The 13643-nt window shown below is 37.2% G+C and overlaps 1 protein-coding gene across 2 annotated transcripts in view; it reads right to left on the bottom strand.

Annotated features, from left to right (window-relative positions):
• Positions 1 to 242: 242 nt before the first annotated feature.
• Positions 243 to 13643, bottom strand: part of LOC124789755 — a 44223-nt gene continuing 30822 nt past the window's right edge. For both annotated transcript variants that reach the window (XM_047257208.1, XM_047257209.1), the window contains one exon: positions 243 to 2350. In XM_047257208.1, coding sequence (XP_047113164.1) covers positions 2242 to 2350 — 109 coding nt within the window. In that variant the 3' untranslated portion in view covers positions 243 to 2241. The remainder of the gene's footprint in view (positions 2351 to 13643) is intronic.

Genomic DNA, 13643 nt, shown 5'->3' with positions numbered 1-13643 from the left:
TCAGGAGAAACACACGGACAAGAAAATAAGTTGAATCCAACAGTTTTTTCACCCCTTTCATTCGTATTACTTTATTTCTTTTTTCTTTTTTTATTGACATAGTAATTGCCCACAAATACCAAGCCTGATAATTCAATGCCCTCTCCCTTCAATTTTTGTGCATTATCTCTGTTCAAAAAATAGCCAGTGGTATTAGGTTGAAGGGAGAAAGAAAGAGGGGGTGGGTGCAGAATCATCCAATGTAAGAAAATAAAGCTTTATTAAATATTATTTATTATAGTGGACTGTTATATATAAAAAAAACACAAATTTGTCAAAGACTGAACAACAAATATTTTGGTAACATCAAATTATATTAATTATTTCCCTTTTCGTGGAAAATGAATGGTATTAATCAAATATTTACAGAAGTGTCTGTGTGATTTAGTTCACAGTAAAACATCATTAATTACATACCTTGTGTGAAAAAATTTGAAATGAATATTTTACAAAAATATATCTATAATTAAAACGATAATCTTTATGTACTGAAATAGTCTCTTCAAGTACATCTCTCTTAAATATGCTCAACTGTAATCCTGCTCATATATCTTATTTACGACCCTACTATTTACGAACAACAAATTTCTACAACTAACTTAAGTACGGACGTTCCCATTCAGTTATACTATTTCAGCTTGCTTATACAAAACCTTCATTTGTATCAGATTTAATATAAAGTAATTTGGTTGCTAGCAGTGAGTCCACTACCAGCGAGTCTCAATACTGGTAAGAATTTCTTTGGTTCTTTCCTTTCTGACATTTGGACGACATTTTTCCACCTGTCTGCTTTATTGGTTTTACTAACTTTAGTTTTACTAAAAATTGCTACAGTTACCTATAAACAAAAGCAACATTTGAGATAATATATACATCAAACAGTATCACTAATTATTTTTCATACCAAGCCTACATGACACACATGCTTTAAGGTATACAAAAAATACCATCTCAGTTGCTGTTTCCACTACCAGTTATGTTGACTGAACATACTCATGTGACCTGTATTATAATGCAAGAGAGGCTTACATTAGTAAAAGTGGCTATTGTCATAACAGAAGAACTTCCGAGAATTCTTTACATTCAATACTCATACGCATTTAGGTCTTGGGAATACTGTAAAGAAAAGAGTTTCCAAATGTTCTTTTAATGATAGCTACCTTTACTAACATACATCATTTTTACATTATAATACAGGTCACATTAACATAACCAGAAGTGGAAACTGCAGCTAAAGTGGTGTTTTATGTACCTTAAAGTATTAACAGATGTAGCAGCACAAAGCAGAACACGCATCAAATTATTTCACATTCACACACACTTGTAATAAGGATATTTACACTATTCCTGTCATAAAAACACACTGAAAGCATTTTGGAATGTGTACAATGTAACAAATACTTGCACCAAACCATCAAACTGAAATCAAGGAAATTGTTCAACCAACCATAATGTTGGTTAACTAAAACTGAACAAAAGAAAATTTATTATGCCCTCTGCAAATTTGTTATCTTGACATACAGCCTGTACAACTTTACCAACATGTAGAAAATGGCAACTATTTATGAGAAACGAACGAACGAATGAAATGTGAAATATCTTAGCCAACAGTTATAGTCAAATAAAACATTTCATTTACAAACAACAACCCGAAAGCCTACACAAAATGGTTACACTACTCGAGTACTGTCATATGAAACTAAAGAAATTGTTGGTGCACTTCATGCAACTCTGACAAGTGTTTTAAAAAAACTTTTTTTAATTTAATTTTTTTTTTATTTTTACTGCAAGAGATAAAAAACAGCGACTGGCAAGAATATATCTTGATTTCATATAATACACAAAAAAGCAAAGTGATTATCACTTTAAGATTCACGACCCAAATTGTTTTCAAATGCAGCTTTTATATACTGGAAAATAATTTTATAAAACTGAAAATGAATAATCCAACTGTACACAATAAATATAATATGATACAATATTATGTAATAAAAGAATAACAAGATACAGCTGTATACATACTTTAACAATACCTGAGCACAAACTTGACAACAGATTTTTGAGAAATGGGATATGTTATTTTGTAAAAATGGATTACTTCCTTTACACCAAAATATCAAAATACATTAACAACACTTTTTTGGTCTCTAACACAGCAGCAGTTTGTACTGAATTGACACTGGCGACAATTTCAGCATTGTCTTATAACTTCTTGGGAAAGCGAAGGAACTCTTCAAATTTTGGACCATTCCTCCCTAGCGGATCATGAGGGAACATCAACAAGTCTCCAACCCATGTGAACATCAGCAACCTGGAAAAAAAAAAAGAATTCTTCAAAAAGATCTGCTAAAAACTGATAGCACAAAGGATTCTGTTTCACATGTGTGAACTTTTGTTTCCCCTTCTCCCTTAAGGCATACAGGAAGAATTCCATCTATGAAGAGTTGTTGCTAATCAGTCCTTCCAAAAACCTCTATTCTTACCATTCACTGCCAATCAAATGAAAACAATCATTACTGTTATAGCCAAAAGTAACCCAAGAACACTGAAACTTAAATCAATGCAATGTAGTGCTTTTCTAAATCCAGAAAATAATGATGCCCAATGGAAGTCAAAAGTAGTTGCATTTAAAATTATTAGATGTAGCAAGGAGAGTAACCTAGAGCATAAGGATGTAGGTTACAGTAGTTCTGTAGAGATGAAAAGCCCTGCCCAGTGGAGTCTAGCATGGAAAGCTGCATCAAACAGTCCTTTGGACTAAAGACCCCAACAACAACAGTAAGGAGGGCCCTAGATATAATGCAAGAGAGATGGCACAGTCTTTCAGCAATGGATGTCAAGCACAAAGACACTCCCTGACAAAGTGAAGTACCCAGAAGGGAGAGGAGGAAATTAAATGAAACTCTGCAGGTTGGAGAGTATGTGCTTTCATTTCAGTGATTACAAATTCGAGTCAAGACTACAAACAATTTGACAGTATGAGCCCACTTATCAGTGTGATGTTGAACCTCCTCTGGCCTTGATGTATGCACTGATTCAGTTGGGAAGGGTGTTATGAAGTTCTTGTATCTTCTCTTGCAGCAAGCTGGCCCACAACTGTTGCAACTGGTCCTTGATATCTTGGATACTAGCATTGGCATGGAGTTGACACCCAAAATAGTCCCACATATTAAATGAGACACAAATCTGGGTACCTTGTCGGCCAGGGGGCCATCTCAACTTCACACAGATAGTTCAGAGAGACATGTGCCATGTGTGCCCACAAACTGACAAATTGGAATAATTCTACCACAATACTGTTACTTAAGAGGTAACACACGAGGACACAGTATGTCTGTGATGTACCATTACACGGTTAGTTCCCTCAATCACTACCAGCAGTGACCTGAAGTCATGCTTTATGGCTTACTACACCAAGAGTTACACTGTTGTGCATCTCCAAAACATTACAAAAGTGGGACCTTTTCCCAGCTGATTACCATAATCACTGACAACAGTCATTTGTGGTAGTGACAATGATCATCTGCATTAGTGCAGTACCATGATTCATCCTTGAGAACAATGTGACATCATTCATAAGCAGTCCACGCTTCCCAAACACCATACCACTCATAACGCAGCTGTTTATCGTACATGTTAATCACAGCCTACACAAGTGATAGTAATTCCCTAGTCTCACTGCTGCTGGTCCCTGGCAAACGGTGCAAGGAGTTCATTACTTGTTCTCCGACGGTAGGCGCAGATGCAAAGGGTTATGATGTGCTTGGTACAGAATATGGCGATCAACCTTTGCGGTGTTTAGAAATGGTTGGCCAGAACTTTACTGATAAGTATGCCTGCCATCAGCCTTTTATGCAGTACATCATCATCTGTCCACTGAGTACCCCGTGAATATGAATATTGCAAAATTTGGACAGCCAGCCAAACAGACACCCAGATGACACTGCTTTCAAACTCTGTCAGGTGCCACTAATGATGTTTCACACAAGTAAGCTGGATCTCCATGTCCTTCACAGTGATCACTCACATCTGATGCTGTTCTTGCCCCTTATATGCACTACCAGACATGATAACTACACTAAACAGTAATGCATTCTGGTGAATATTCTAACTAAAGAGAATGGCAAACATTATCGCTTACATATTTCCCCATGGTGTGTAAGTGTACAAAGTTACACTGACATATGACCATGACTTCTCAGTGCTTCACCTTTTTGTCAGGCAGCATATGAACAAGAATCATCTGAACATTTAGTTTCTGAAAGCTATGTTTCTTCAGCCATATTTACTTTTAACCATTTACTGACATTAAAGCTCACCAGCAGCTATGAGAAAAATGTTCTGAGCTGGAAAGCAAACAACAATTGGCACCTGAATGAAAAATTGTGTAACTAGAGCAACTATGTATCCTTTCTGACTTGTCACAATGAAATAAATAACGACTAATTCTGATGCAACATGCTGAATTGTGCTCATGTTAGCATCATAATATCAATACAATTATTCAGAGAGAAATTAGTCAACTAGCATCAAAGTTAGGATCCTCATTATGCCTAAGCCTATCAGAATTCCATGCATTTACAAGCTATGGTTACACTGCTGCTTTCCACAATAAAGGAAAAGTCACACCTTTTAAAATATTTTTGGAAAATGAAACCTACAAAAGATCATTGAGGGAACAATTCAGGTGATTGAAGAGTTAAATATTCGTGTATGGCACAAAGAAGGGCATAAGTGTTAATAAGGTAATTTCCTATTTACAAAACAAATTATTCATCCTAAAGAAAATGAAAAATTTATAAAAAATTACAAGTGTTAATGCAAATATGAATCCACAAGGCTAGAAACTGTTAAAATAAAAATGTAAATTTAATGTCTTATTGCTACCAATCTTATTGGCTGAATCTTGTGGATGGTACATGGATGACTATTTAAAGCCAGTAGTGTTCCTCAGGGACCCAACACCCTTACAAGTTGATGAAATTTTAAATGTTAAAGACTGCGAAAAATAATGACAAAAATTGCTCACAACCGGATTTCAATACTGGAACATCTGACACTTCAGCTTCTGAATAACTTGTGTTAGAACACACTACATTTTACATTGTACAATAAATGAAACTGTTTCTATTACTACGAATGTAGTAACCAGTTTTTAAAATGCTGATTTATTTTCTTTCATTTATTGACCCAACTTTCTAAATAAAATTTGAAACGAAAGTGAATATTACTTGCACATTAATATTATATTGTACATTTATATAGTGGAAAAATTATAAGATATAACATTGTGTTTCAATTTCAAACCCTGCAAAACTTTTTCCTTATAATATTCTATTACTTATATTCTTTGTTTTAAACAGATTCTTGGCAGTATGGTTATAGATTATCATCATTTTTAATTACCATTATTATTAGTATATTATTTTTATTAAAATTATAATTGTTACTGTTATCAACATTAATATTGTTTACTTCAATGTGGATTCTCGATGGTATAGAAGATTTGTCTTTTTATATTACATGGAGAAACGAGCATGTGCACTGTCTCTTACTCAGCAATAGTCCAACATGCAGCTGTTAATTCTGAATATTCCACTATCAGTTAGGTTTGTATGTTCAATATTTCTTCATTGCCCCACACACTCAACTCAATTATTAAAACTTAAAATTGTAACAACCGTAAGATTTGTCTACTTTTGCTAAGACAACTCTGTGCTGCTAGTCTGCAATAAAAATATCTACATTTAATACACTGAAGCATCAAAAAAACTGGTACAGGCATGTGAATTCAAATACAGAGATAAGTAAACAGGCAGAATACAGTGCTGTGGTTGGCAATGCCTATATAAGACAACAACTGCTGCTATGATGGCAAGTTATCAAGATTTAGGTGAGTTTGAACATGGTGTTATAGTTGGCATATGGGCGATGGAACAAAGCATCTCCAAGGTAACGATGAAGCGGGGATTTTCCCATACTACCACTTCAAGAGTGTACCATGAACATCAGGAATCCAGTAAAACATCAAATCTCCGACACTGCTGCAGCTGGAAAGAGTCCCTACAAGAATGGGACCAATGGCTACTGCAGAGAATGGTCCAATGTGGCGGAAGTGCAACCCCTCTGCAAATTGCTGCAGATTTCAATGTTGGGCTGTCAACAAGTGTCAGCTTGTGAACCAATCAATGAAACATCATTTGAAGCCGAAGGTCCTATAATGTACCCTTGATGAGTGCATGACACAAAACTTTACGCCTCACCTGGGCCCGTCAACACTGACATTGTACTGCTGAAGACTGGAAACATGTTGCCTGGTCGGATGAGTCTCATTTCAAATTGCATCAAGTGGATGGGCACAAATGGGTATGGAGACACCCTCATGAATCCATGGACCCTACATGTCAGCAAGGGACTGTTCAGCTTGGTGGAAGCGCTGTAATGGTGCGGTGCTTGTGCAGTTGGAGTGATATGGGACCCTCGATACTTCTAGATATGGTACTGACAGATGAAACATCCTGTCTGATCACCTGCATCCATTCATGTCCATTGTGCATTCCGAACGACCTGGGTGATTCCAGCAGGACAATGCAACACTCCACACACGCAGAATTGCTACAGAGTGACTCCAGGAACACTCTTCTGTGTTTAAACACTTCTGCTGGCCACCAAACTCCCCAGGCATGAACATTATTGAGCATATCTGGGATGCCTTGCAATGAGCTGTTCAGAAAAGATCTCCAACCCCTTGTACTCTTGCAGATTTATGGACAGTCCTGCAGGAGTCATGGTGTCAATTCCATACAGCACTACTTCAGAGATTAGTCAAGTCAAAGCCATGTCATGTTGCAGCACTTCTGCATGCTCATGGAGGCCCTGCACAATATTAGCACGTGTACCAATTTCTTTGGTTCTTCAGGGTATATAATTATATAAGAATACTTAATGAGTGTAATTTACTCAAACATGCTTATCTGTTTCCATCTGGCAACCTTGCATTACTGTCTGAAAAAGGGTAGGCAAGGCAAAGCGTACTTTCGCATTTTGTTTATACCTTTTCCTCTTGAATGGTGGTAAATTATTCAAGAAACTGTTTAACAGTAACTACAAAAAATTCATTAAAATTATTTAATTAAAAACAGCTGTGCAGGAATATGATGTGGCAAACCTGGCACAATTTGTTTGTTTATACATTATATTGTGTAAAATATACATTTTATTGGAAAACTCTATGAGGGAAGGTCGATTTAAGTTGGAATCTAGTAATATTTATGCATAAATATCTCACTCTTTGCTGTGTCACTAAGGCTGAGTGAAGGTTAGTGTAAATAACTTCTACTTCTACTTCTAGTATCATATTTATGGATGATACTTTTGTTTCTGAACTCTGTTGGCGGTTGATACACACACCGAGAGGTGGTTGTCAGTATGACAAACTGTTTAAAGAGCTGTCAAAAGAGGTTCTAGAGTGGACACCACAACTTATCCTTATTACACGTTTCTGCCTAACAAGTGCCTTTTCCTCAGTGATCAGAATGTCTTCAGACATTATAGCCAGGCTGCTAGAATAACGTCCCTGATACCTCAAGCACGTTGAATGCATTGTGTGGAGGACACACTAGTTGCAATCCAGTCTCTGGAATCTGTAAATGTTGCTATGGTGATGCACTGCGCCCTTACAACTCAAGGTGACAAGTGGTGCTACATGTTCTCATTTGCTGGAAGACATTTGTTGTATGCTCATTGTTTGTCATGGATGTTGAGTTATTGATTCAGTTCATGTTAGCAGTGCAGTGTAAATGTAGTAATGTCAACATGTGAATGTATGATCTCTTCCTCAAGCCACAGAGAAGAAGGTGTAGGCAGTTCCTTTAACAGCCACTAGTCTGAAATATAATGTACAATGCTTTGTTGAGAAAGAACGGGGTACTGGCAGGCCTGTTAAACCTTTGTCAAAAGTTGTCAAACAGGTAGATGCAGCACTGAAAATAGCAATGAGCTCTATGAAGAAAATAATAAGGGAGAATTGTGCTGGAGATCTACAGGAAGCAGCAGCTGCAATTTTAACTCCACATAAATCCAGAGTGCATTCTGCTAAAATGAAGGAACTGGGTAAATTTCAAGATGACGCAATTCGGCAACATGTATATAACTATTATGCATCGAAAGAATACCTCACCCATAAGAAGCTGCTTCTCTCCTTACGAGATAGGGTGTTGTTTTTCAGAGGAAAAATCGGCATTTCAGAAGCACTAAAAAAGATATGATGTCAATAGAAAATGTTTTCTGAAAGAGTTCTGCTTGAACAGGAGGATATTGTTGCCTACAGATGGCTGTTTTCTGAGGGGAATATGCAAGTGCAAACCTGATGAAGCCATCTGGTAGGACAAAAGGCGGTTTCATGCTGGCCATTCCAGACTGACTGCATGGACTGATGACACTGTACGGCAAACAATGAGAGTTGTAGCGAGAAAAGGCAGTTGGCTCATTCTTTTACATGCTAGAACAATCAGTGGGCTTGTTCCAAACACTTTGTCATTGTTTACACTGAAGAAATCTGAAGAGTATCACACAGAAATTACAGCAACAAGATTTAATGACTGTTTGACAAGATTTAATGACTGTTTGCCTCCAACCATAAAAAAGAAATTATGCTATAGCATTCGATAATACAACACATCACTCCACTCAAACAAAGCTCCTACAGGAAACACCAGGAAGTGTGACATAGTGGATTGGCTAAAGAAGAACAGCATAGATTCATTTGATACCACAAAATGAAAAAGACTGACTTGCTGGAAATTGCAAAACGGAACAATCAAGTAATATCATTTACAACAATTACAAATTGTGGGACAGAATGGTCACAAAGTGGTGCACACTTTCCACCGCCTTCCATTACTTGAACTGTGTTGATCATGAGATTCTGCTAAAGCAAACAAAATTCTATAGGTTAATTGGAATAATGGGTACATGGATTGTTGTCTTGCTCAACAGATAGAAATCAGAGGGTAACAATTACTGACAGTAACGGAATTCAAGCTTCATCTATCTGAGGCACAACCAACAATGGAGTGCCACAAGGCTCAATGCTGGGGCCCTTGCTGCTTCTTATATTTCTAAATGACTTCCCACTCTGTACCACTACAGTGAGCAAGTTCACTCTCACTGCATGTGACACTTCTCTCCTAATAGATAAAACAGCATGGAGGAATCTGGGAACACCTGCTGACAGGGTATTTAAGGAGATCTTCAACTGGTTTAGCTGCAAAGGATCTCTCTGAATGCCAAAAAATCCATTAGGCACAATTTTATGTTACACAGCAAGAACAAGAGGATATAAATATAAAATGTAGTGGATGACAAATGTAACTAGTGGACTCTGCTAAGTTTTCAGGCACATCCAATAATAAAAAAAAATACGGCACATTGGTCCTGGTATATCCTAGAACTGGCAATAAGGTTTCATTCTGCAGCTTTCCGCCTTATGCCTAATGACATCATCTACACCTAAGGACGTTGTCAAGAGTTGCTTGCTTTGGATGCTTCCATGTACTGTTGTCTTCCGAAGTCACAGTTTCAGATAATCAGCCAATAGAAGAAGGAAAAAAAAAATGTCACTCAGAGTTATTTACATCATCAACACTTTTCATATAAGACACTCTACCAGGAATCTGTTCCAGAAACAACAGGTTTTTTTGAATGTGTAAATATATCTTCTCCCCTGTATATTTTGTTCTCTTTTCAAAACCAATAGTGCATATCTTGTTTGCAATACAAGGTCAAAACAAGACTTTCGTAGCAACCAAACTACTTCATTATGCAAAAATGAATAAATTACTCAGCCATGATTTTCTGTGTTCTATCTAGAAATTTCAATTAATAGAATACCTGTTGAAAAATTCATTCTACTCAATTAGCAAATTTTTAGCACAAATAATCACATATGTGTGTAGTTTTATTGTATAACTGAGATGTCCCATTTAGTACAAGAATAAATATAAAGTATTTTTGTCATAAAATATACAAAGATTATAAAATACATTAACGACATGAATGTCTTGTGTTTTATGCATAAAATTTTAATTCTAACGACCTGTACATTGCATCTTATTTATTTCCATGAACACTGCTGTACAAAATTTAAGGATGGAAGTAACTTTTGCATAATGTGTCACTGCTAAGTAACACAGCTAGATGAGACTTGGACAATACACGGAGAGAAATGCTGCAGTACAGAAGGTCAATGAAAGAAATACATAATAAGCAGAACAGAAATGAGACTTTTATTCAAAGATAGTAATTACACTGTTGTCACACTGATTCATTATGGCCCCTGGACATTACAAAAGATGGGACATGGTTCTTAATAGGGTATGTGATCACCACTGATAGTAATGTACACTCTGCAACATACTCGCATGCTGGCCATAAGGTTTGTACGGAGTTCTTGTGTTTACTTCACCAGTGAGATTGACATATGTTAGATGGTCATTAGTGCATGTTGACATGCTGCAACACATCTCCCCAACGCATCCCACATGCGCCTGATGGGACCTAAGTCAGGGGAATGTGCAGGCCAATCTGTTCATTTCAAGAGAACCTATATTCAAGCAATTCAATGTGGTTGTGCATTGTCAGGCATAAAAATGAAGACAGGGCTGAATGCACCCTTGAAAAGACTCACATGGGGAAGGAGTACTGAGTCATGATCTTACTGACCAGTGAGTGAACTGTGTTCAACAATTTGAAGATCAGCATACCAATGCAACATTACACATCTCCATATCATTACATGTGGACCACCAAAACAGTCATGTCTGATGATGCTGGGCATGCTCTCACATAGCTGGAAATGGGAACCCTTAATGCCCCCAAGAATATTGTCGAACATGATCATTTTGGTGGTCCAGGTGTTATGGTGTGGGGAGGCACAATGTTGCAAGGTGCACTGACCTCCAAATCTTTGAACACAGTCCACTCACCAGTCAACATTACTCTGTGTACTCCAGCCCCATTTGTTTCTATTCAGGAGTGCATTTTTTTAATGACAATGAGCAACTGCATCAAACAGCACTGGTGGAGTAGCTCCTTAAACGACAGGATATTCGGCAAATGGACCAGCCTGCTTGTTCCTGTGACTTGAAACACATTGCGCACATGTGGGATACGTTGGGGGGATGTATTGCAGCATGTCCACATGCACCAACAACAATCTGGAATTTGTCAACTGTGTTGGTGGAAGAATGAAACACCCTACCACAAGAACTCCTCACAGACCTTTTCAGCCAGCATGTGAGCACATTCTGGAGCATGCACTGTAGTGTGTGGTGACCATAACCCTATTACGATATATGTCTCATCTTTTGCAATGTCCATGACTGTTGTCCAGGGGACCATTATGAAATGTGTTGACTTTAGTGTAACTATTATCTTTTAATAACAGGGTGTATACACGGACAATGAAAAAAAATTCCCAGATATCCGGTTTTAAAAATATACTTTTCCCCAGGCAAAAATACACATTTCCTGTGCTAAGTGACAGTAGGCTTTCCATAGATTTTCCTCGGAACTGTAAAACTTATCAATCCTTTGAATGGTTAACGTTTTATACACTGGCGTAGAACTTTCCGGAAAAAAAAGGGGGGGGGGGGGGAGGGGGGGGGAGTTTTGGAAAGACTTTTGATGAAGAAAAAGGAGAGAAGTTCTGAAAGACCTTTGATGTGTAGCAACATATACACTGCATATTTTTGTATTACGAAAGTATAAATTCAAACGGCACCAAATACGTGATGTTAGTTTCCAGAGCATTGAAATTGAGATTGCGATGTCCTTTTGTAAGCCAGTCGTATCTCATGCCACGTGATCTCGCCAGCTGATGACAGCAGATATTCAGAGCACAGGACTCATGTTATAGTCAGCCAATAGCAAGATCACTGTTACGTAGCTCGAACACACAAAGAGGAAAAGTTAAAGGTTTACATCAATACATATAGTGTAGCTACAAGAACAGCTAAGCTCTCACATATAATATTGGTCTCGAAGATTAATAAGCTACAAGAGGAGCTAAGCTTTCACATGTAATATTGATCTTTTTTTGTGAGTGTTATACTTTAAGATACATCACACAAATGTGCCAGTAAATTTAAAATAAGACATAAATGTCTGGTCTTCTGGGCTCAAAATTCTTGAAAGTGGCTGGTCCTCAAAGCGTTCAGTTTTTAACACTCTCTGATTTAAGAAATTCATCCCACTTTCTCACACATAACATAATTCATCTTGTGTAAGAAGAAATTTAGTTCAAAAGTAACGCTTTTCGTACCACCATTTGCAATACTATCCCGAGACTTTTAAAAATAGGTTCGATTTATCAGTCGTCAGAGAGCGCTAAAAAACAGGTGTTATCGCGCGTGCGCAGCTGCAGTGGTGTAGGAAGCTCACATGTTCGTATGTATAAAGCACTAAGAAAGCTTACAATACACCATAAAAGAAACAGGACATCAGAGGATACCCCAAGAGCATCGGAATTTCATAACCATACTAAAATGCATAATTTGGCTTGAAGTGCACATTGTTTTTTTCCAGATTCACAACGAAGTAGGTCCCATCTGATATTAAGCTTTTCAATGTGGTTTTTGGTATGTAAATTTTCTGGAGTACCAGTACTGTACTATCTCATATTTGGTTCTTTATTATGGCAAAATGCCATCCAGGGCAGAAGATGAAAACATGCACTTGAAATTCAGCAGACAGTTGGAACTAGCCAATACTGTGGAATGAAACACTTCGTTTCAAATAAACTGATTGCCTCAGCAGAGAAATTAGTAAAGCCAAATTTCTTTAGCAAACTGACAAAAATAACTTCATTGTTTTGCAAGGTGATTAATGCTCGACTGCTAATAACTTAGAAATAAAATAAAATCAGAAAAACAAACCAATAATATATTTTTGCCCTCTTTAATTACGTGAAGGTAATTTAATTCACTTGATAGCTCTCAGCCACAGAAATCCATTTTGTTTTCATTTGACATGGGAGTTGTAAACAAGGAGGAAACAGCAAAATCACTACAACTCAGACAACCCTGCACATGCGCGAATCTGGCAGCTAGAGCACGTGAGAAAAATTTTTCTCATTACCATCTGGGTGCTTGCTGCTACTGCTGATACAGCTAACAGCCACACTACAAGTAGCGAAAAGCAGGAGAAGGTGCTGCTCATACGCGAGTCAACTACGCATGTGCATGAGCCCGCTGGCAAATGGTTAAATGAAACTAATGTAAATAGTTGTGACGCCACGCTCATAGAAAGCAGCTTATTGTTATGACGTAATACGTAGTCTTCGCCCTAAGGCCTCTTGACATATTTTTGCTGTTTGCAGACGCTTATGCATGTACGGTGTTTTGTTGTTGTAAATAGCGCATTTCCTTTGCCTTTAAAGTTTTATTTTTTTATCCTCTCGTTTATATTTTATTCCTGCAGAATCATTCTCCAGTAGCAGGATACAGTAACATTCTTTGCTAAAGACTTCATTCTTACCACTGAAATTACAATAATTTAACCAAAAGCTAAAACAATGAAAAATTCTTGGAATTCTGAAAAATTCC

Source organism: Schistocerca piceifrons, chromosome 3 (assembly GCF_021461385.2).
Source record: "Schistocerca piceifrons isolate TAMUIC-IGC-003096 chromosome 3, iqSchPice1.1, whole genome shotgun sequence".
Taxonomy (NCBI): domain Eukaryota; kingdom Metazoa; phylum Arthropoda; class Insecta; order Orthoptera; family Acrididae; genus Schistocerca; species Schistocerca piceifrons.
Note: the sequence above shows the minus strand (reverse complement) of the source record. Positions and strands in the feature narration are given on the sequence as shown.